This window comes from Plodia interpunctella, chromosome 21 (assembly GCF_027563975.2).
Source record: "Plodia interpunctella isolate USDA-ARS_2022_Savannah chromosome 21, ilPloInte3.2, whole genome shotgun sequence".
Taxonomy (NCBI): Eukaryota; Metazoa; Arthropoda; class Insecta; order Lepidoptera; family Pyralidae; genus Plodia; species Plodia interpunctella.
The window spans coordinates 1623708-1649857 of NC_071314.1; the positions used below are offsets into that span (position 1 = coordinate 1623708).

The 26150-nt window shown below is 37.0% G+C and overlaps 1 protein-coding gene across 1 annotated transcript; it reads left to right on the forward strand.

Moving 5' to 3' along the window:
* The first annotated feature begins 141 nt into the window (after nt 1–141).
* Nucleotides 142–24959, forward strand: LOC128679496 (uncharacterized protein). Its single transcript, XM_053761777.1, has 24 exons — nt 142–397; nt 574–826; nt 1127–1253; nt 1340–1639; nt 1967–2050; nt 2432–2584; nt 3871–4007; nt 5060–5152; nt 6128–6242; nt 6800–6961; nt 7766–8052; nt 9246–9397; nt 9980–10191; nt 11418–11698; nt 17533–17718; nt 18489–18661; nt 19544–19755; nt 20558–20670; nt 21536–21679; nt 22166–22392; nt 22792–22968; nt 23436–23592; nt 23976–24116; nt 24452–24959. Exons 1-24 carry the CDS (start codon nt 262–264, stop codon nt 24531–24533), a joined length of 4104 nt encoding a protein of 1367 aa, XP_053617752.1. The 5' UTR covers nt 142–261; the 3' UTR covers nt 24534–24959.
* The last annotated feature ends 1191 nt before the right edge of the window (nt 24960–26150 follow it).

A 26150-nucleotide genomic window follows, 5' to 3' on the forward strand; every position in this document is an offset into this window, starting at 1 on the left:
TTTGACAGTTTGAGTATTCTGTAATTTTGTTAAACGGAACGTATATTTGGGTCTTTCCTAATACCACGTGATTTTCTAATGTTTATTGCGTAAAGTTGGCTTCATTTACTATGTCAAATGTGACGTTGACAAGACAACTACTGAAAGGATATGGTGCTAACTTCTCTCTCCAATCCAAGAACTTGAACAAGAACAAGAATCCAACTTCACAACCACGTGTGGTGTATTTTCAGAAGTTTTTTTCATTAATTCTAAGGAAATATGGGAAAGTTTCGGTCTAAAATTAAAGGGAAGACGAAAGGAAAAAGATGGCCAAAGGGCCAGTCATCCACATCAAACCCAAAACTTCAAAAATACAGGGAAATGGCAAAGTCCCGGTTTTTTCAGGAAAATTTGGGTGAGGTGTTATGAATAATTTATTTATTTCTATTATGTGTCCTTTAAGGTTAATAATTTGTGGACCTACATGTTTTACAAACATACTATCATATGAATTTAGTCATTTAAACAATAATAAGATCTAAATTTAATTTTTTAAAGTCCATAACCTAATAATCAAAACAAACTTTTTAGGAAACACTGGTTTAACCCAAAAGGCTGTCCAAAAGCACGAAGCCATGATGACTTACGGCCACAGTACCGGTAAACCGAGGTCCGACGCTGAGAATGAGCTGATTATAGCCAAGGAATTCGAGAATATGTCTGTGAGAACCGGGGAAGATGGTTCAGACACTGAATATTCACGGTCAATGAGATCTGGCACTTACAAGACGTTTCAGACTTTTGCCTCTGACTGGAGCCAGTGCTCTAATATCAGCTTTGGCAAGTATGTTATTTATTTTATGTTTATTTACTTATTGGCCACTCCAAAATTTTTCTCAAACCGAAGAAAAGTACAGAATATACTTCTGTTTTAACTTCAATATTTAAACATAAAAAATTTTAATTTTCACCAGCTTAAAAAGTTGGGGATATCTTTGATTAACACCTAATATACATATTGAACGGAAAAAGTCTATTGATAGCAGCACCTTGCAGAGAGTGACTAGACTCCTAGATTACGCACTCCATTTGCTAATAGTTAATGACTGCATAATTTTATTTTTTAGACAATGATCATTTTCAGGCTCCTAAACAGATTTGACTCTAACAATGCGATCCACAAGGAGATGCTAGCGGTGTTGGCTGCTGTGACCGAAGTCATCAAGGAACAGGGCGGGAAAGAGTCCACTACTGAGTACTATGCTGCATTGGTTAGTTTATGACATATAACATTTGAAAATTTATTAAATTACTTACTACCCTCCTGTACATAAAAAAATAATCTTATATTTTTCAGATGGAAACCCTCAAAGCATCAGAGGGCGAAGAGAGCCTTGTAGCAACACTATCACTTCTATCTATGGGCATAAAATCCGTGCCACAAGCCGTCCTCCGGAAAGAATTTTCAAATTCCGCATCAATATTCATGGATATACTAGAGAATAATGAGGAGACAGAAAACGGAACCTTGCTTCGTAGTGCTATTGGATGTTTATCCGTGTTATTGAGGGCCCAAGAATATGCCCTGTGGGGAGACTCTTCTACAATGAAAGTGTATGACTCTGTCTTGGCCTTTGTTTTGCATTCTAAGCCAAAGGTAAGATAATTTTTTTGTCACCAATTAAATGACGACCATGGTGAGTGTGTCTTAACCGCCACTATTACAGACGGAGCATGCTAACCATTAGCAATTGAGCTTCTCCTTTTTGCTATAATCAAATCTGAATGTCATGAAAAATTAAGTTTATTTGACCTATCTAGTCTTAAGTCACACAGTAATATGTACTCTAATAAAATCCTTTATTCAGTGTAAATAAAAGTAATTGCTGAAAATGTTATTGTGGTGTTAGTGTGCAGCTACGTAGGAGAATGTTAAAACAATCTATACAATGACTATTGAAAAAAGTATATCTTAATGTTGCAGGTCAGGAAAGCTGCGCAGCACGCCATTACATCAATACTTCGGGGCAGTTGCTTCATGATACCATCAGAAGATCACAAAATAAAGGTAGTATATAATCATTAGGGATTAGAAGGAAGAGTCAATATTAACATCTGGAGATGTTCAAGACGCGCACGCATCAGCTTAATGAGCTGCTAGTGTATTAATAAAATAAAATAAATATATATTTGTCTGACTGGCCATTAGTCAATGTTTTCTGAAATATAAGTCTGCGACAACCCTACTCCAGTAGACCAATGAATAACTCTAGTAGGTACAATGTGAGTGCACAATCACCGGTGACTCATAAGTTGTGTAAGAAAGTGTTGTATAAGAATATTAAATTCATTTTGTGAACACATTGTAACACTTATGCAGGAAAATTATCTGATTTAACATGTAAAATAGCCTATTGAAAATAATTGATGATGTCATGTATATTTCCAGGTGCCCAAACTGCATCCAGCCTCGAACCGCACAGCGGAGTTCTGTCAGTCACAAATAAAATCAGAAGCGCTGGTCTCCGGCCACAAGCCGGTGCTGCACACGCTGGTGCTGCTGAGGGACACACTGCCGGTCTTCAGCAAGGACTACATCAAGGTACTTTTTAGGGTTGCCAGTTAACACGGCGCTTTCTGCTCACTAGCGCCACCGTCACATTTATTAATGACAAATTTTTAATTTGTTGCAATAACAAATTAAAAAAAACCCGACTTTTAATGTTCATTTCGCTACAACTTTTGAATGGCTGAACAGATTTTCATGAAACGTGGGATAATTAAAAAAAAACTAAACGAAAATCGGTTCATCCGTTTGGGAGCTACGATGCCACAGACAGATGCACATGTCTGTATGTGTATCTGTCTGTGGCATCGTAGCTCCCAAACGGAAACGTTAATCTTATAACACCCTTCTTTTTGCGTCGGGGCTTATCTCATCAGCTAGAAAAAAGCTGACGATTTCCAAACGACTGCACCTATCTTTGCCAAACATAGCTAAAAACAATGTCGATTAAATTCTCTTTCAAATAAAAAAAACTAGATCAAAATCTGTTCAGCCATTTAGCTGTTACGATGCCACTGGCAGCTACGTTAAACATATAACTGACAGACATTATATTGATAGAAATTTTTATATGTAACTGTTACACACAAATTACAGGAATACATAAAAAACAATACATATGAAATTAAACAAAAAAATGTATAAATTAAAATCTATCTATTTGCATGCAAAATGTGTATCTCAGTAACACAAATTTGCTCGGCAACCGTTGGTTTTCAGCTGTTACAAGGAGGTGGCGACACGTATGAGCGCAATTTAACATAACATATTATATTTGTATAATATAATATAATATAATTATAAAATTGTCAAACATGCAAAATAAAACATACAATAAATAACATTGTAACCCGCTCCTTAGCGTCTCCGGTGCAAAGGTGCCTAAAACACTAGGCCGCGTTACCGCGCTGTATTGCTATGGCTATTCTTTGCACCAGAAATGAGCCAGAGCGGGCGTCACCGGATTCCTCCACTATACGGTGCCCGATCTCCCTAATAAGGCGTTTGGCGTCATGTATTGTGGCTCCATTGTGGCGTACTTCAGCCGCTTCTTCTCCGCCGCTTCCTCAGCAGCCGCTGTACAGGCAGTCCGACTCAAGTGGCTGGGTGCAACCGTACTGACGCAGGTAGCATCCCAGACCACGCAGTTATCTCGTTTCCATGGCACCAGTGTAAGTCCATCAGACCTCTTCCCATCCAATCTATTGCCGCCGGGACGCCGGCAGTGACGAAAGCGCTATATAATCTGATCCGTGTAATCATCCGTGAATGCCCTACTTACGCCGTCGGGGGTTAAAAATACAAAATGTCTTTACTTCCAGTCGAGCTGCGAAGCGATCCTATCTCTGATGACCCACAACAACGTGTACATAAAGACGTGTTGCTTACACACTTTGCACGCTTTATTCTCAGCTAAAGAGTCCAACCTCACTGCTGCGTTAGTGGTGCAACTCACAAGGTAACTATTTATATAAAATTCCATAAATGTAGTCTCTAGTGTGCTAGGGACCTTATAATAGGTCACTATCTCACTTTGGATTGTTAGTGTTGCTAATCTTTTAACAACAACGACATTATCTGTCTTATTATTAAAAGGTTCATAAAATCTGTTGGTGAAAACTGGACTATTCATGCAGTTTTCATCAATAGATAGAGTGATTCTTGAGGAAGGTTTAGGTGTGTAATTTAGTATGTTTTTCACCGAGCAAAGTCCTTATGGGCTGCTGGTTAATTGTGTATAATACGAGTATATGTTACAACAAAATGTTTCACATTGACAGAACAAGATAAAACATATATTTTTTTAGCTTTGATAATCTATGCCATCTCATTCAAGACTATACAATACGAATATTATCTACAAGATGCGCTCCCGGGCTTCGCTTCCGTGGTAATTTCGTGATAAAAAGTAATCCTATGTGTGATTCCAGGTTATATTCTGCTCGTGTATCAAATTTCATAACAATCGGTCCAGTAGATTTTGCGTGAAAGAGTAACAAACATACACACATCGCATTTATGATATTAGTAGGTTTGATTAAAAGAGAGAAATATACAGAAAGGGTATAAAGCGGACTTATCATTAAAGCAATCCATACAGGGTTACAGGTATCAAACGCAAAACCTCCTAAAGATTACTTGGGCAAAACAAGCAACTTTTATTCTACGACTTTGTGATTCGTGTTTTTAATTTTTCATATAAAAAAAATACAATCTAATTTGAGATTCTACACATGTTAAATCTATGTAATAGCCGAGCAACACGAGACAGTACAGTAGCGTTATGTAGCGGAATCGAACATAGAGTTAACGTTTTATACAAACGATATTAAAACTAAAAAAAAAAGAAAATATTTGTATTTATTAAGTTTAGACAAAAGTCGTAGAACAAAAGATGTTAGTCTCTATGTACCTTATGCGCCTTTGGAAGGTTATGCGTTAGATACCAGTAACCATGCATATTATCTTTCGGGGCTCCAAAGGCACTAACATGAAAACGAAATACTTTAGGGCTCTGATGTCGGGGCGGCCCCCGGGCTCCGACGCCGGTCAGGCGCTGGCGTGGGCGGCCGTGCTGCAGCAGGCGCTCGCCTGTCTCGCTCGGTGAGTGCTGCCTATCTCCCTCCCTCCCTCCCTCCCTCCTCGCTCCGTACCTATCAGTACCTATTACTGATAATATGTGCGTAGTCGAAACACAAAAAAATCGAAATCCAAAATTTATCCAAAAAAATCTATAATAATTGGTAATAATACTTAAGACTGTGCCACCTGACTACTACGCTTCATAGTAAAGTTAGGTTCAGTGCAGCGGTTCACACAAAGTCGATTTTCATTGATAAATTCTGGCAATTCTTTTTTTTTTGTCATAAGTGTTTTTGTAATAACTTTGGTGATAAACGATAATATTAAATGTTGATTACTCACATGTTTTGATTATTAACAGGGTCTTTAATATTAAGCCTTTAATTTTTTGGCATAATTAAAAATTTATAGTGTATATGCTTCCAATCGTAAACTAATTGTCTGCGCGGTCTAGGCTTGTTAGCTTTCTATAGTCAGTCGACCGTCGTGCCATCTGTCCGTAGAGTCGTGGATCACTTGTGTGGCTTGTTATTCGTTGCGTTTGGTAAGGTTTTTACATCTACGGCGTTGTGCATGTGGCGTGGTAGATGTCGCCACACTCACCATCATTCACACCCTACTTGCCCCACCGCTGGGTTTAGACCCCTCTTAATGATCGCCATACTCGATCTTGTGTCTTACAAAACCAGTTTCGACCGGAAATATTTATTAATGTTCTTCTTCTTCGTAGACGTATTCCTCATGGCTGAGGGTCGTGATGGTCACGTCGAATGAAACGCCCTTTCTTGGCGACCGTTAAAGTCAAAGCACGTTTCCTCGCGATGTTCTCCTTCACCGGAAACAAGCGGTCGATGAAAACTATTATACCATGAGTCATATTGGTATACAAACTCATGTGGCACGTGTAGGATTCGAACCTGGGACCTTTTGGTTCACAGGCGGTCTTAATCGTAAAACCACTGTTACGAGTATCAGCAACATTTGTTTATTTTGTAGATTGGACCTCAATTTGTGTATGCCGAATTTGCCAGCATTTGTTAACATCTGTGTCTCGGAGTTGTGGCTGTCTGACGTTGCTGATATCAATTCGGCATCAACGAACGCATTAAAGGTATGTATGTGATTTTCATACGAATTTTCATTAAACATTAGGGGGTTGTTGAAAAAGAAAAATTTAAATAGCCTATGTTTGAATGGAGGTCTTACTACGTGTAGGTATACCGAATTTTATCAAATTCGGTTCAGTAGTCTAGCCGTAAAAGCGAGAATTTATTTATTTCCGATGAAAACATACACCCATAGCCACTTTTTGAGAATTAAAAAAAAAGTTTCTAACTCTGAAAGGTTGGGATATCTTTTGACCATGTACTTTATTGTGTACTTACATGTTATATTACTGATAAAAAAATATACATAAATTTATATTTAAAAAATGGTAAGCCCTTCTGGCATAATAGGGACCAACACTGTTTGAATGAGTTTCTTTCGGCATTTCTTCTCAGCAGTGGTCGTTCCGAAATGCTAGTAGTTTGTAGCTTTGGTAAACATCATTTAATTTAGAATATGACGTGAAAAAGTGCCTGTGAAGGCCTAATTTCTGAATAAATGATTTGATTTTGATTATTTCATCTCATTATTACTTTCAAAATTAAAACTTAATTTGCCCAGATAATACTCCAAGATTGCGTGAAGCCGGCGATAGATTCGTCAGATTATATAAAGTTCAAACCTCACATCGAAGCGATACTGAACAGCATCGGCTGTGGACTCGACAACCCGTTCAACCAGGCCATCAAACACGTTATACTGACAATCGCCGTCTGCTTTGAGGTATGATATAATACATCATTTTACACACATATTTTTTAAGTAGGAAAGTGGACCTTGGGCTCAGACGCTGTATGGCGGCGGAAGCTGCACTTGAGTTGACAATTTATCAGCTATTTAATAGTGGAATAATGTCGACCTTCGTGGCACCTGGGTTCGATTCCCATCGGGGGAAAATATTTACGCCTGTGATCACAGATATTTGTCTGTTCTGGGTGTGTTGTGGCCACCAGACCCGCGATACAAGTTTAGTGCTTAGTGTGGGCCGTGTAGTCTAGTCCATTAAAAAAAATGTAGTTTGTATTGCCAATTACAATCTAAATAATTGTCACGAACATCAGCCAGAAGGAATATGCTTATTAATCAATCATTTTGTAATTTAAACACTTTTACACATTTATAAATTCATGTACACAGTCTATCGCATATCATATCAAAACCATGGTTCTTTAGACTTTATAGGGGCGAGTTTGCCGTGAATTTAATGGAGCATTAGTACATACATACAGTATCACGTTTTATTCCTTGCGGGGTGAACAGAGCCAGAATATTTTTTTATACTCTATGTATATCTACTTGCAGACTTATCTGTGCTCCTACTAATATTATACATGCTACAGTTTGTGAGGATGTATATAAGTATGTTTGTTACCGTTTCACGCTAAATCTACTGGACCGATTGTTATGAAATTTGGTACACGGGTATAATATAACCTGGAGCAACACATAAGGTACTTTTTATCCCGAAACTCCCACGGGAGCGAAGCCACGCGCATCTAGTGTATTAACAAACATTTTCGACAATAGATCGGCAACGAAAAAGTGGCGCATATACTCGGGCCCCTACTAAGGAAGTTAAACGACCGCCGCGAAAGCCACAACTTCCACAATGAGAGAGAGATGGAGTACGCCACAGGGTTTGCGATCAAATCCATGGGTCCCGAGTTCGTGTTGCGAATTATACCGCTGAGGGACAGCCCTGAAAGCATCAACTTGGACAGGAGTTGGCTGTTGCCCGTGTTGAAGGAGAAAATTTCAAACTCCTATTTGAAGTTTTTCGCGTCCGATATATTGGAAATGGCCACGTTTTGCAGGTAAGGTGTTAGGTTTTTTTTATTGTATGTCTGTTTGTTTTATTCTTGTTACTTATGTATACGTAAAAAGCCGGTCAAGTGCGAGCCGGTCTCTCAGCTCAGTGAGGTTCTGTAATGTTTGAAAAAATTATGTAAAAAATCTAGCTGTTGCCCCGCGGTACCCTATGATCATTAGCTATATTGATTCCAGATTTCATTAAAATCGGCTTGGTATAATTATAGATATAATTTGTGTAATTTTCATATATGTATATCATAACTACACAGCACATAGCGTCAACTTATAAGTATTAATAATTACGACTACAATTAACGACTATTAGTGATTAATGACTAGCGCCCGGCATCGCACGGGTACATTATTATGCATGTTATCCTACTAATGTTATAAATGCGAAAGTTTGTCACGATGTGTGTATTTTTTCCCTTTCACGAAAAATCTACTGGACGGATTGTTATGAAATTTGATACACGGGTAGAATGTAACCTGGAATAACACATATTTCCCACGGGAGCGAAGCCCCGGCGCGCAGATAGTATACATATAAACCTTATATACCTAGTATAAATAAAACCGCATCAAAATCCGTTTAGTAGTTTTAAAGATCTAAACACATCTATATGTGTACTAGTGAGCAGACAGACAGCGGGAAGCGACTTTGTTTTATACTATGTAATAATAATGAAGTGCTTTAATCAAATAAATTAAATTTGAAGTGCCTATCCTACTAATATTACAAATGCGAAAGTTTTTGATATATACATAATTAAATATATTAGGACAAATTACACAGATTGAGCTAGCCCTAAAGTAAGTTTGAGAGTTGTGTTATGGGATACTAACTCAACGATACTATATTTTATATATAGATAAACATCCAAGACCCGGATCAATCAGAAATCGAACCCAGGACCTCTCGGTTCAGTGGCTAGAACTTTACCACTGCGCCACCGAAGTCGTCAAATGATGTATGTGTGTATGTTTATTACTCTTTCAAGCAAAATCTACTGGACCGATTGTTGTTGAAACTTGGTACACGGGTCGAATATAACCTTGAATAACGTATAGGGTACTTTTTCTCCCGAATTTCCCACGGGAGCGAAGCCCTAGGGCGCAGCTAGTCTTAATATAATTTATTTAAAAAATATATTATTTGATGTAAAAACCCTAACCTAGAACATTTGTTTAACAGGAAAAAATCCAAGGAGCTGACACAAGCCAAAAACATACCAGGATCGCATACATACGAGCTGTTGTGTAACCAGCTTTGGGCATTACTGCCGAGCTTCTGTAACAACCCCAGAGACATTAAGGATAACTTTAAATCTGTTGCTAGAGTGTTAGGTGAGTACTTGAATGTTTATCTATATATGTATATGTTATAGAATATAATATCGTTGAGTTAGTATCCCATAACACAAGTTTCGAACTTGCCTTCTGGCTAACTCAATCTGTGTTATTTCTTCCTATACAGGGTTACTGGTATCAAACGCAAAACCTCCTAAAGACTACTAGGGCACATCAAAACGAGTAACTTTTATTCTACGACTTTTCGTGATTCGTAGTTTTTTTTTTTTCATATAAAAAATACAATGTACTTTGCGATTCTACACAACATGTGTAGAATCACAAAGTACTCTATGTAACTCTATGTAATAGCCGAGCGACACGAGACAGTACAGTAGCGTTATGTAGCGGAATCGAACATAGAGTTTACGTTTTATAGAAAAGACTAGAAAAATGATTTTTTTTATATTTTATTTATTTCGTTTATACTAAAGTCGTAGAACAAAAGATGTTAGTCTCTACATAGAGACCTTCCAAAGGCGCATAAGGTACATACCTTATGCGCCTTTGGAAGGTTATGCGTTAGATACCAGTAACCCTGCATATATATATTTATTTATTTTAATCTCTACCCAACAGGCAATGTTCTAAAAGACAATCCAGAGTTTCGTCTGTCCATAATGCAGGCGCTCCGCAAGCTGATATCGTGTTCAATCGACAATGAGGATGATAAAACGGAGTTGTCACGGTTCGCCAAGAATTACATACCGATTCTGCTCAATATATACATGACGCCGGCGAAGGGGAGCAGCGCCGCGGGGCAGAGGCTAGCTGCTCTGGAGACTATACAGGTTTGGAAGTTATTATTTATTTATTACAAAAGAAACAACATATAAAGGGCGTGCTTAAAGCCTGTGGCTTTTTCTAACAGTCAACCAATAGGTTATGCAGGAAGATAATATTTTTGGGATGAGTGTAAATAAAAGGAAGGAGGAAAACGAATTATATAATATACCTTTCTTATTATTACTTTTAGAAGCGATGGTGGTTTAATGGTTAAGACGCCCGTCTGTAGATTGAAAGGTCCCAGGTTCGAATCCTACTCGTGCCACATGAGTTTGTATACCAATCTGACTCATATAGTAGTTTTCATCAAATAAATGAATATAAATATATTAAATAAATAAATATACTAGGACAAATCACACAGATTGAGCTAGCCCCAAAGTTCGAGACTTGTGTTATGGGATACTGACTCACCGATATTACCTATATTTTATAACAAATACATATATAGATAAACATCCAAGACCCGGATCAATGATAAAAAGATCATTTTCCATCATGACCCGACCGGTGATCGAACCCAGGACCTCCAGGTCCAGTGGCAAGAACTTTACCACTGCGCCACCGAGGTCGACCACTTGCTTCCGGTGAAGGAAAACATCGTGAGGAAACCTGCACATTGGTTGATTGTTATAAACTTGTGTGTGAGATTGGTAAGGCAATGGCAAACCACTCCATTAATAATGCCAAGAAAGTTGTTGTGTGTGTTTCATTCCACGTAATGACCACGACCCTCAGCGATGAGAGAAATACGACTATGACAAGCTGACAATGACAAAGACACACTAGACGGACGGACAGACGCGGCAGAGCACTGTCTGTCTAGTCGCGATAAACTCAAAAAATACTCCACACATTTTCATGTGGTTTTCACCAGTAGATAATGTGGTTCCTGAGGAAGGTTTATTTATTATATTTGTACCCGAGCGGAGTCAGGACGAGGCGCCAGATTATTATATAATACATACTTATATAACCAGGGTGTAAAATTACCTCCGATTATCATTACGGCTTAAACCCTATTTTTACTCTGAAGTGACTTTAATTCGGGTATTTGGGGTCTTGAATGCTTATCTATATATATATTTGTTATAAAATATAGTATCGTTGAGTTAGTATCCCATAACACAAGTCTCGAACTTACTTTGGGGCTAGCTCAATATGTGTGATTTGTCCTGATATATAATATTTATTTATTTTCACATGCACATTTAATATCAATCCGTTCTAGGTTTACTTAACAATAAGCGACCAAAACCTGCGCGAGGAACTATTCAAAAACGCAATCCAACAATTAGAAGTGTCACAAGAGAACCACTTCCAAAGAGAATCTATCCTTGACATCATCCGTTTATTGATTCTTTACCAAACTAGTGAGAATATCGCGGATTTGTTCGATAAATGGGTGTATCCACTATGCGACACCGTGTTGGAGGACCCGAAGAAGTTTAAGAAGAGTAAGAAGGAGAAAGATAAGATGGAAGAGGGAGATGAGAAGAAGAGTGAACTGAGGTATAGTGATATGTTTAAATTAACTTTGAGCAATTCTATTAATATTTTAATTTTGAACTCGAAAATTTAAAGTGCTTAATTTTAGTTTATATAATATGATAATCACAAAGAATTAATAAATAAATAAAAATTATTCATAAATATTTATTTACAATGCCTTTTTTGTCTATTCTTCTTTCGCGGGTCCACTGGAAAAAACAATACGAATTTTAAAATATTTTAATCATGATTAAAAACCGCAAAACACGAAATTAAGAATAATATTATATAGGTTAGTCTTTGACGCCAAATAAGTAACTACTGCTGTCAATGTGCTCTGTGAATAGTAAATAAAACAAATAGTCTAAATTGTTCTTTAGTTGCTGAGAGTTGCTGTATTGTGTCCTGTCAAGTGGCAGTTCTAAGATTCTGTTGTGTTTACAGTGATATAAAGTGTTTAAACGAGCTAATCACTCAAGTAACATCGCTTAACTACTACCTGCTAAGCTCGTTCGTTGCGGTACCCCGTCGCGTAAGTGCAAGCGACCCTCGCGGTTGTGTGTGGTACGTTCGGGTCATAATAGCGTGCGGTCCGGTGGCCGGTGGCTTATCGCTAATTCTACGTCACCGGCAAATCGAGTGACCATAGATCAACTATTACAGAAGAGATAAATACTTAAGTGCCCTGGTTTGTCTCTGTGAGGCTTTAAATGAGTATAGTTATACTCCTATAGGTCCTATATCACTACGTTCCTGCTTTCGATCCGTGATTACGCTTACGTATCTTCAACATATAATTGTATCACTTTCGAGTTTTTTAAAAAACCGACGTTTACTGAATAAATCAATTATAAAATTAGAGAAGTAAGCATAAAATCAGAACCAATGCCTCTAAAAAGAACTCCACCTACGACGCCCAACATGTCGAAATCTGATACAGACCTATTCCAGCTCAGCTCTGCCAGTCCGGAAGTAGTTGAGAACATAACCACTCGCTATAAAAGACCACGAAATTCCTCGCCACCTGAAGAGATGAGTTGTCATAACGGAGAAATGAGGGCAATTATGGAGTCCTTGCAAACGAGCTCCTTAACCCAGCAAGCAATGATGACCAAACTTATCGAGGAGGTCGGAGAAATTAAAAAACAGAACCTGCAAATACAGAAAACGAATACGCAGATTGAAATATGCTTAGAAAGCTTAAAACAAAGTAACGAAGACATGAGAAAAAGAATCCAAACTCTGGAAGAAGAAAGAAAGGATCAACATAATTATATTCTAAACTTGGAAAACAAAATAACTAACTTACAACAGAGTAGCCGCTCCTCCTGCATAGAAATAAGGAATATTCCTGCCGAACAGGATGAGTCACCTTCCCATCTCACATCTCACGTAGTCAACACAGGCAAAGTACTAGCAGTCAATATTCAGTCATCCGAAGTCCGTGATATTTACCGCACCGGTAAAAACAAGATCATAGTGGCCGAATTGAAATCAGTTCAGATGAAAAATGAAATATTGGCTGCCGCACGCAAGTATAATGCAAGCCGTGATGGAGACCAAAAACTCAATACCACTCAAATAGGTATTAAAGGCAGGCCAACACCTATATTTGTATCGGAGTATCTGGCTGGGAGTGACAGAAAATTGTTCTACATGGCCAGGGAATTTGCAAAAAATAATAATTACCAGTTCTGCTGGGTCAGAAATGGTAATATTTTTATCAAGAAGGATTCCACTTCAAAACCACTTCGTGTCGACTCTGAGGCAGCACTAAACTCCTTACAGGCAAAAAAGTGACTATATTGTAACTGTTTGTGGCAAATCTTTTTATGTTATAGGATAGGATACGAGCACAATGCATGTTTAGTTAACTTTTGTATGTTATTTTATAGTTTCTGTTTTGCTTACATATTATTTTTATTTCATTATTGTTGCGGGTATACACATTATAAAAATATACAGTTTCTCTTTTTGTACTACACATCACAAATTAAACACACAATTCTCAACACATACAAATACGAAAGGTCTATTATTCACATGATAACTCATTGTCTCGATAAGCTTTGCTACCTGCGTCACCTTCACTTGTCCAGGATCTCTTTATTGAATTCTAAGTGGTACTTAGCGTATTCCAAGCTCCAGTCCTCAAATTTTATCCTAAATAAAATACCAATTTTAACATGACAACAAATATAAATACACTTGCCTCGGAGCTGGAATCGCTAAATGTATCCAAATCATACATATGTGCACCCGAACAATGCGTCAAATACATAAATGTTAATAATAAAAATATTAATATTATACATATAAATATTTGTAGTATAAATTGTAATTTTGATCAGTTTGATACCCTTTTAACATCAATGAATATTCAATTCGATATTATTGTATTAACCGAATGCTGGTTGTCAATCACTCCATATCTACCTAAATTAAAAAATTACAAGCCATATCAAACTATTAACAATGGCAATCAAAATGCTGGCGTCGTCATGTATATACGAAATAACCTGGACTGTAAAGTTTCTGAACCCACAATAGTAAAAGAAGCAGACTGTCTTGTATGTAAATTTGGCACAGAGATTGCTATTATCGCATTATATAGATCACCTTCCTATAAAAATGCCGATGTATTCTCTAGCTGTATTGACAATCTATTAATATCTCTTAAATCCTATAAAACGATCTGCCTAGTGGGTGATATAAATATAGACATAAAACCGGACAATAAAGATAATAAATCCGACACTTATTTAAATCTCATGGCTTCTCATGGTCTATTGCCCACATATACTTATTTTACACGACAGAACAAGTGCATAGACCATATTATGCTAAAATCAAAACTAAACTCTACTGCCATAGTCATTGAATCTTTTATAACAGACCATTGTCCGTCGCTACTCTCATTACAAACTTCATTAACGAAATGTACTAGACTAAGGACACGTACGAAAATTGACTATGAGCAAATTAAACATGACCTGGCTTCGTTTGATTTTACGGGTATCACACAGTCTCATGATGCAAATTTCGCAACAGACCTTTTAATATCCTCGGTTACAGACATTATAAATAAGAATACTATAAAATACATGCCTTCGCGCAGTAAAAGAAATCTTAAGCCATGGATTACCCCAGGGCTTATTCGTTGCATGAAAAATCGGGACAAAATGCATATGAGTTTAAAACGAGATCCAAATAATATGACGCTAAAAATTACATACTCAAGATATAGAAATTATTTAAATAAACTCTTGAAAGGACTAAAGAACGAGTACAACAAAAATCTTCTCCTGAGTGCGAAAAATTCTAAATCCAAATGGAAAGCAATTAAAGACATCACAAATATCGCACCTTCCCCTGAAACCTCAAAAGATCTCCTGAAATCTTCACCAGACCCTATAAATTCTGTAAATGAAGTGAATAGATTTTTCGTTGGAATAGGGAAAAACTTAGCTAATAAGATATCACAAAATAATAAAGGTCATTCTACGTCGACTACACTAACATCTCCTCTCAATTCCTTTGTGCTTTTCAATGTTGATAGTGATGAAATAGATAGCTTAATAATGAATTTGCGACGGGATTGCGCTGTTGGATGGGACAACATCTCTGCCCGTATTCTCCAATCATCGAGGGCAGTATTTGTTCCTATACTCACACATATTTGTCAGCTGTCACTCTCAACCGGAGTATTCCCAAAAGCCTTTAAAAAAGCTATTGTTTTCCCTGTTTTTAAAAATGGTGATAGACACGATGTCTCAAACTATCGCCCAATATCAGTGCTTACCGCTATGTCTAAAATTCTAGAAAAAGTCATAAATTCTCGTCTAGTAAAGTTCTTAAATACTAACAACATTCTTTCTAATAACCAATTCGGATTTAGAGAAGGCAAATCCACCGAAGACGCTGTGATAGCTTTGGTTGATGACATTGTTGTCTGCTTGGAGAAAAAAGAGAAATGCCTGGGTTTGTTCTTAGATTTGTCAAAAGCCTTTGACACGGTCTCGATCCCCAAACTTATCTCTAAATTGGAAGCAGTAGGTGTTAGAGGAATAGCGCTTGATCTTTTTCGTGACTACTTATCTGACCGGACGCAGACAGTTAAGATCGATGAATATACCAGTGAGGAGGAATGCATTACTACAGGTGTCCCTCAAGGGAGCATCCTTGGCCCTACTTTATTCATAATATATATTAACGAACTCTGCAAATTAAATCTTCCTCACTGCAATGTCTTTACCTATGCCGATGACACAGCACTTTTTGTTCATGGCAAGACTTGGTCGGAGGTACAGAATCATGCAGAGTTGGCTCTCTCAGTGGTAATGACGTGGTTATCTGATAATTTACTCACCTTAAACTTATCAAAAACAAACTATATGACCTTTGGACTACAATCTGCGACCTTGCCTGCACCCGACAACTTCATTATAAAGGCTCATACATGCCAAAACATTACTCCAAACTGCACTTGCTCTGCTATCACTCCAGCTACTACTACTAAATACCTTGGCATTATCCTAGACAGAACACTAGACTGGAAAGCACATATTAAGGCTCTAACTTCACGCATTCGTAAATTCATATATGTTTTTAAAAATCTCCGTGAAGTTGCAGATTTGGATACACTAAAAACTACCTATTTTGCCTTATGCCAGTCTCTTATAATGTATGGTGTCGGAATCTGGGGCTCAGCCCCAAAAACAACTATGCTTCCACTCGAACGTGCGCAAAGAGCTGTTCTCAAAGTTATTACACGAAAACCATATCGCCACCCTACTACACTACTATATTCTGACACCAAAGTACTAACAGTGAGACAGCTATTTGTACTAAAGACAATATTAAGGAAGCACTCCCAAGTAGTGTATGACCCTAATCTGAATTCAAATCGTAGAATGCAACACCGCTATAAAGTATGTCCCATATTACCACATAGAACCTCCTTAGCCAAACGAAACTTCAAAATCTTGAGCTCAAAATTGTACAATAAAATAAATAAAGAGACAAATATTTACCAGTGCACAAAGTTCTTATGTAAAAAACGAGTTCAATTATATCTGACCAACCTTGATTACTCTCAAACGGAAAATCTTCTACTGTGATTTTATTGCCTTTCGCACTTTTATGTTACTTGATGGCACTTGATGGTCTTTTGTTGTATTTTATAATTACACAAATAAATAAAAAAAAAACTGATAAACCTTTCATGCAAACACACTCATCCTAACTCACAAACTATTTACTCATATACACGAAACACTCCACATTCTCACATAAAAATATATTATATACATATACCCATATATATATTCATACTATTATAGCTTAGTCATTCGTTTATTTTTAAATTGTTAAATATAAATAGATTTCCCAAAGAAACAGATTGCTCTAGTTTGGGAAATCTAAAACAAAATGTTATCACTCGTAAATCAGCCTTTTATATCTGTTACCTAAATTACCTTTAGCACCTATACGTATATTCCCCATGCCAACCCGGTGGCAAGCCGACTCCGAGATACAGACTTACGTCTAGTTCGGAGATGGTCTGTTGCCGATTGGTAGAGGGAACAATATACTATACAAATGTGTTTTTATTTTTGTTTCTTGTTTACTTGTTTGGTTGAAATAAAGAAATTTATTATTATTATTATTATTATAATTATAATATTTAATATATTTAATATAATATAAATGCCTTTTATGTCAAATTTTCTTTCTTATAAATAAATACCATTGTGCTTTTTAATATAAATTTAAACAGTTGTTTTGTGTACATAAATTGATAAACAAATTGTTATTGCACGATTTTAAAATAATAGCATTTTTTACTATTCTAGGTACAAAGACAAGGCGAAACTTCTAGAAATGGAACACAAGAAGGCGTATAGGATACTAGAGGAGATATTCAAGAGCGACAGAGACAACTGCAAGCAGTTCCTCACAAATAATTATAAGAAAATCAAGAAATTGTTGATGACTTCATTAGACAAAGTTGCCGACAGCAGTAAGGCCGCTAGGTTAAGGTATGTTTAAAAAGAAAAAAAAAACTACAAAAAAGCACGTTTACAATGTATTTTTCTGATTGGCCCGGGTCTTGGATGTTTATCTATATACGTATTTGTTATAAAATATAGTATCGTTGAGTTAGTATCCCATAACACAAGTCTCGAACTTACATAATATATTTTTATTTATTTAGTTATCCCTCTTAAATATGTTATTGATTTTTATTGTTGTTAAAGCGAGAATAGAAATATATTTGAGAATTTTCAATTGTCTTTTGACGGTTCATGAGATACAGCCTAGTTACAGACGGACAGACAGCGGTGTCTTAGTAATAAGGTCCCGTTTTACGTTTTGGGCACGTCATCCTAAAAACCGGTCAAGTGATGGCTGACTCGCGCACCGTGATTTCCGTAAAATTAGCTTTTTTCTTATTTTAAGTATTTATGGATTAAATAAAATAAATATAACCTGGAACAAATAAAGAAAACTTTTATTGTAGAATGATGTTTTATGTAGGTTTTTGTTTCGCTGTGAAATTGTTAAATCCCAACTAATATTATAAAGTTTGTTTGTTAGTTACCTCTTCATGCATCATCTACTGGACCAATTATTATGAAATTTGGAACACTGGTAGAAAAGAATCTGGAATAACACATAAGATACTTTTTATCCCGAAATTCCCACGAGAGCGAAGCTCCGGGGGCGCAGCTAGTATGCTATAAGTATGTAAATGAAATGTTTCCATACGATAAAACATTTTTTATTAAAATTTGTACCTTATTTACAGATGCATAGAGCACTTAATTAACTCGACGCCGTTCCTTAACGCCGAGAGCAAGCTGCTTAAGAGCGCTATAGCCGAATCTGTGATCTGTACTAAAGACATCAACTCCAAATGTAGGCAGTGCGCCTTCAATGTTATTAATTGCGTCGGTGATAAGCTTAAAAATCAGGAAGGAGGTAAGAATTCCTATTTATTTTTAACGACGACCTCAGTGGCGCAGTGGTAAAGTGCTTGCCTCTGAACCGAGAGGTCCCGGGTTCGAGCCCCGGTCGGGTCATGATGGAAAATGATCTTTTTCTGATTGGCCCGGGTCTTGGATGTTTATCTATATACGTATTTGTTATAAAATATAGTATCGTTGAGTTAGTATCCCAACACAAGTCTCGAACTTACTTTGGGGCTAACTTAATTTGTGTGATTTTGTCCGTATATATATATATATATATATATATATATATATATATATATATATATGTATATGTACTTCATAAAATCACACAGATTGAGCTAGCCCCAAAGTAAGTTCGAAACTTGTGTTACGGGATACTGACTCAACGATACTATATTTTATAGAAGCGGTGGTAGTGTAATGGTTAACCGCCTGTGGATCGAAAGGATCGAATCCTACTCGTGCCACATGAGTTTGTATACCAATCTGATTCACGTATAGTAAGTTTTCATCGACCACCACTTGCTTCCGGTGAAGGTAAACATCGTGAGGAAACCTGCACACTGGTTGATTCTTATTAACTTGTGTGTGAAATTTAGAAAAACCACGCCATTAATAATGCCATGAAAGTTGTTGTGTGTGTTTAATTCAACGTAATAACCACGACCCTCAGCCACGAGGAATACGACTATGAAGAAGAATATTCTATAACATATTACATATATATAGATAATAATCATCCAATACCCAATCAATCAATTTGAAAAAGATAATTTTCCATGTTGACCTGACCGGGGATCGAACCCGGGACCTCCAGTGTAGCAGTCCGGCGTGATGACCATTAGGCCACGGAGGTCGTCAAAAGTTTAATAAAGAAATTAACTACCAGGGATGGAAGCGTTCACCTCCATGCTGACGTCCGGCCTGTCCGCGCCCCTCCCCCGCGTGGTCGCCGCCAGCGCCAGGGCCGCGGCCGCTGCGTTGTTCCACCACTCGGACCACATGAGGCTGGACACTGTGCAGACTCTGCTCGAGTCTGTGGCGGGACATATGGCAAGCAGTAATAGAGAGGTCGTGGCTGCTGCGCTTGGTTTTCTCAAGGTATTTATATATTTCTTAAGCGTTATAACCGAACAACGTTACAAACGACATTAGCTATCTTCTATATATATATATTCCATATATATAAAACTCTTGTGTTGTTGAGTGACTGACTGACAGACAACGTACAGACGAAACTACTGGGCGTAGGAAGCTGAAGTTTAGCGGGTAGGTTCCTAGGACAGTGCAGGGGAGCACTAAGAAGGGATTTCCTGAAATTCCCACGGGAAACGGAATTTTACTCGCATACGAAGTTGTATAATCATAATATAAAACTCTTCCGTTACTGACTGACAGACAACGCACAGCCGAAACTACTGGGCGTAGAAAGCTGAAATTTGGCATGTAGGTTCCTAGGACAGTGTAGGGGAGCAGTAAGAGAGGATTTGGAAAATTTCATCCCGATGGGGATGAAAGGGATGAAAAACTGTTAATATGAAAGTTCTACACGGTTGAAGTTAGTGACATGAAAATTTGGATTTAGGTTGTTTACACCGTGTTTCAGATTTTTCTGAAAATTAACCATCAACCCCTTCGAAAAGGGGTGTGAAAAATTGTATAGGACTTAATACAAATTTCAAAATAAAAAGCTCAAAATTTGTAAACGTACTTTTCATTAGTTTTTAAAGAATGACCGCAACAAAGTCTTTCTTTGTAACTAAGTAATAACTTGTAAATCATGAGATTTTCGAAAAAACTTGTAGGGGTCTCCCTCGGTGTCTCGTAATATTTTTATCTCATATCTTCAGTCTCCTTCAGTCCACGTAGTCAATAAACAAGGTTTTTGCTAACGTTTATTCAGGTTTATGCCAAAGTAATCCACACTGACGTGTTGGCCGGAAGTCTGCCTCTGATCTTCAAGACGCTGTCTTCGATGCCCGACGACTGCAAGAGGCATTCTCGCTTGGAGATAGGGTAAGATGGCCTGTAATCTTGCAAGTAGTCAGAGCACCGACCTGACCTTGTTGAGGCAGATAAAATTAACCCTAAAATGGTAGTCATTTTAGGGTTATTACTCTTATTTTCTGTATGTGTTCTTCCATTTTTCTTTTTAAATATTTCCTGAGAGAACAAAAACTAATCAAATTCGGTATTGGAAAATTTGTTCCCTAAATCTGAGACCTTTGCCCAGCAGTGGGACACATAATACTATAAAGAAAAAAAAACAATTCCCATTTTTAGATAGTACGGTCTTTTTAATTTTTTGTACTTTAAAAATAAATAATTCTTTACACATATTATTTTTTTCTACATTACTAAGATGAAAGTTGTGTATCAATACATAGCATAAAACAAAATCTTGTCTCCGCGTCTGTCCGTTTCCACGGATTCTTATGAACCACGTAATGAACAGGTTTCAATGTTATTGAGAAAAATACAATGGTTTTATTCATACAAAACAAATCATTTTAGAACGCGAGAAGTCTGGGTTGCAAGTAACATGATTGCATTTTGAAATCTCCACAGCACCTATACCAGGGTGACTTTTTATACATTGGCAATATTTTGTCTACACGCCGCAGTCCATGATTCTGAACAACTTTTAGTATGGGAGTAACAGCGAAATCGCGAACTTATGGAAAATGTATGGATCAGCTGATTTTTCGTTCGCCATTTCTAGTTTGCTTCCATACGAAAAGTTGTTCAGTACCATGGACTGAACATGTAGATAAAATAATGCCAATATATAAGAAATCAGCCTGTATTTGCAACAGACTCAGTCCAGTGCTTCTGCGGTGGTCGTAGTAAAATGACTGATGTTGATAACATTTTATTTTAGCTACTTCCTAAGCCGAATGATAAGGAAATATGGCGCTGACACAGTGGAGAAGCTTATCCCGAGCTCCGATGAAGTAATGCTGAGGAGACTGAGGAATATAAGGAAGATGGAGAATAGAAAGAAACGAGCTAAAGACGGACAAACGTGAGTTCATTTTTTTTTTTTCGAATCTAATACTGACACTGAAAAAAACGCAATTTTTTAAAGGTAATCACCTTTAAAAAATTGCGTTTTTTTCGTTTTATTTGCGTCGAGATTCAATAATATTATTTTTTTATTACAGTACTCGTTTCCACGACATCCGTATTCCGGATTGAATTGTACCCTATATTAATTCTTCTCCGTATTCCCAACTATATGTATGCGTAATTTCCAAATGATATATAAAACTTTGGGAGGTAAAAAAAGAAATAAACTTACTTCCACAATTACAATATCAGTTGAAAAAAGTATCCTATGTCCTTCTCCATATACTTCAAACTACATGTATGTAAAATTTCAAAAAGATTGGTTTTTTAGATAGAGCGTGAAGAAGTAACAAACTTTCGCATTTATATTAATATTAGTTTAAGATACAGTTTTGTTCAAATTATATAAATTTTATCTAACGATGATTCACGAAATATTTAGCGATCAAGAAAGCGACTCGGACAACGACATCCAAATCAAAGGCGCATCGAAAACCCTTGAAGATATACTCAAAGACTCTGATTCTGAGATGGAGTTCTTGGACGAGGACGAGCCGAGGTCAAAGGTCAAGAAGACGAAGGTCAAGGGCAGGAACCAGGCGTGGATCCAGGACGACCCGGAGAACATTGTGGACTTGGCCGACGTCTCCGCGTCGAGGAAGATTACAGGTATATACTTTGATTACTAGTGACCTCTGTCTGTGGCCTAATGATATATATAAATCCCGGGTTCGATCCCCAGTCTGGTCAACACGGATGTGTTATAAAATAGAATATTTAGTTAGTATCCTATAACACAAGTCTCGAACTTTAGAGCTAGGTAATTAGATATGTGTTATTTGTCAATATGAAATGATTCCCACCTTAAGAAAATTAACGGCTGGTAATCACAGCGCGGCCGCAGCGGTAGAAACGCACTGAGAACCGCTCAGGACAAGGTTGAATTTTGATTTGCAATATTTAATTATGGACAAACATTATGTATTACATAGTTCACCTGTCTCGATGTTTTACATAGTATGTAATACATTTGTGTTATAAAGTGTTACTGTATTTTCATCCACACAGCGACGGACCCGACGCAGAAGAAGACAGCGGCGGAAGTGAGACAGAAGAAGAAAGATGGCGGTTTCAGAACGGCTCCGGACGGCAGACTAATCATCACCGACGACGCGTTTGATGATGATGGCGATGACGATGAGCCCAAACCCAGCGGAGATGTTGCCAGCGACTCTGACGACACCGGTAAACGTTGACAACTTTACAATGTAATGTAAATATAGTTGGTAAGGTTGGTATTGTTTGCAGGGCAGACACTGAAGTGGAAGGTTTCAAGCAACGACAATCGGTAGTAGGTACAATTGATCCTCCGAGAATAAGAACTATTATAATCTTAACTAATAATACAAATGCGAATGTAAGCTTCTTACGATTTCACGCTTTATCTACTCGATCAATCTTCTTGAAATATATAGTTTTTTGTAGTATGGATAAGGACATGGGATACTTTTCGTCGCCCAAAAATAACTGTTCCCTTGGAAAATTTACGCGGGCGAACCTCCGGTCAAAAACTAGTAAACAATAAAAATAAAAGCTTGTATAGTTTTAGCATCAAATACCGTCATATTTTTTTTTATTATTATAACTAAATATTTTCACTAAAAGTAGTAAATAATAAAAAATATTATAATATAGAAAATGACTTTCAACAGATGACGAGAAAGACAGCAAGCCGTCTAAACTGCTGAAGCCTGGCACGAAACGCCGTTATGATGACCTCCTCAGTGTCCGGAGCAGTAGGACCAATAGGAGTCGCGCCTCCACCGCCACACTCGGCAACTACAGGCCGGGGGGAAAGGGGATACACAGGTATGTCTCTCTCTTCCCCAGGTCGGGGGACGAAATTCTATATTATGTTCTCAAACCTACATACTACTGGCATTTCGGAATTACTACTCAGAATAAATACAAAAAAAAATAATTAAATAGTATTGATCACTATCTTGCCAGAAGGGTTTACCGTTTGATTTTAAATATATTTTTTTGTTTTTACATCGATCATCTGGTATAACTGGTGGGTGTTTGTGGTAAACTAAAGTTCCCGTGTGACAAATCTCTACCATATGTCGTCCACTACCCCGGAAACACCAACCTTGTGATAATTTTCGAAATCGCTCCTAGCGTGTGGGTCATAGCATTGGCTGGATACGCTAGGCGGTTTTTTTTTCTTACAAAACTTATTTTTCTATCAGGCCCGTGGGATCGGCTGCGTCGGTGGCGTCGACAGTCGGCACAGAGTATAAATCGAAGAAAGCGCGAGGAGATGTAAAGAAGAAAGGCAAACACGACCCATACGCATACTTACCACTATCGAGGAAAAATCTTAACAAAAGGTATATATTTTTACTCACATTCGTTTCAGTTATTTGTTAAGCCTTTTTTACCAGACATTTAGTATTACTATGGTCTGTTTCACACAACCAAAAATACTTTAAAAGAATTTCAGATATTTCTTTAAAAAGCAAAGCTGTTAGAATTATTTATTTTTATTATCTTCAATGTTATATATTCTTGGCTATGACGCGCGAAGCCCGGATTCTGTTTCTGGGCTCAACATTATAAAAAATCACTTGCATTTCAAAAGATTCGAGATCATAATTTCATTGCAAATTTATTAATATTTTTAATTACTCAATATTTACATTAATTTGTAATATTTTTCTTGTAGAAAAAAAAACAGTACATCGAAACAGTTCAAAGGCATCGTCAAATCAAAATCGAAGGGAGGAAAAATCAAGTCTAAGAAATAGTAAACCTAAGCAAAAATATAGGTTTAGTCCAAAGACCAAGAAAGCTGGCGTACACATATGTGATAGAAAATTTTCATACAACTTCCCGGCCAATATCAACAAAGCGGCCGATTGTAAAACCGTGCACGCGTTGAAGGACAAGAGATCTCTGTCTCTTTTCTTCTCGTGTATTTCTAATATACTTATTTCTCTAAATTTTATGTGCGAAACGTCTGATACGACGAAGTCTATAGTTTTACGGGTTAGTAACACTAACGCGTTTTGAAGTGGCCATCAGTTGTTGATACGAACTTGGTCAGTCGTGTTTGATGTTGTGATAATATTTGACTATTTAAGACAAAAGATATGTGTTGTTTAGATATTACTGTGCTGTATCTTGTTTTTAATAAAAATAATTCAAATACAATGTATTTTTATTTTAAACTACTCTTCACATTATTTATGAACCATATGTCTTATTTAAAGAATACTTATTTTTTCATCTGGTCTATGTCACAAATAGTTTGCGGTATGTTACTCATAAAAAGCCAACTTTAAGCTAAAATATATTTTGTCACTTTTTGTCAGCATCAAATACAGTGAATGGGCGAAAGTGACAAAACATATTTTAGTTTTATTAACTTTTTTTCACACATTTTCTTGTCGACGACATTGAAAGCGATTGACGCTTTCAAGAAAAGGCTAATTCATGAAACACAGTTAAGGACCATCTCGTCATGGGTTTAATCGAAAAAATTAGCACTCGAATCGATTTATAGTTATCCTTGTGTTTTCCCGGTTCCTTAGCGGCTGTGACGCCCGAAACCCGAGGAAGATAAAATAATCATTTAAATATGTTGCAAAAATATTACATATTAGACATGAAGATACGCCTCTTGATTTTATTTAAATTGTATTTATTTATGACCTGTCTGCCTGACGTCAAAGCTCGGTTCGCATTTTATCAGTGTTAAGTAGCGAGTCCAAATATTTATATTTAACAGGCGCCTATTAAATTTTGAAGATTTGGTTTTGATTTTATGGCCAACCTCCTTGATGTAAAACTTTGATTTATAGTAAGGTAACTATGATATTACATATAGCCTACTACAATAAGACTCCTCTTTTTCGTCGGAGGTTAAAATTAGATATTTTACGAGTGCTCATCAGAGCAACGGAAGTGAAGAACACTTATTTACTTCGACGCTGTTTCCTTGTTTCAAAGTTATTTATAACTGGATTTTTTTTTTCTTTCAGTTTGTTACGCTCGGTCGATATTTCAGCTCAGATCAGATCAGTAGTACGTCTTCATTTCTCACGGGGTGTATAGAGACTCGGAACTCGCTCATTTAGCAGGATAAATAAATAAATATATAAGGACAAATCACACAGATTGAGATAGCCCCAAAGTAAGTTCGAGACTTGTGTTATGGGATAGTAACTCAATGATACTATATTTTATATATATTTATTTGTTAACATATATGTGTAGATAAACATCTAAGACACATCAACAAAAGACCCAGGCCAATCAGAAAAAGATCATTTTCCATCATGACCCGACCGGGGACCAAACCTAAATCGATACAGCATGGAGTTATGAAAACATTTATTCATATCAAAGCGCGTGTGACACCC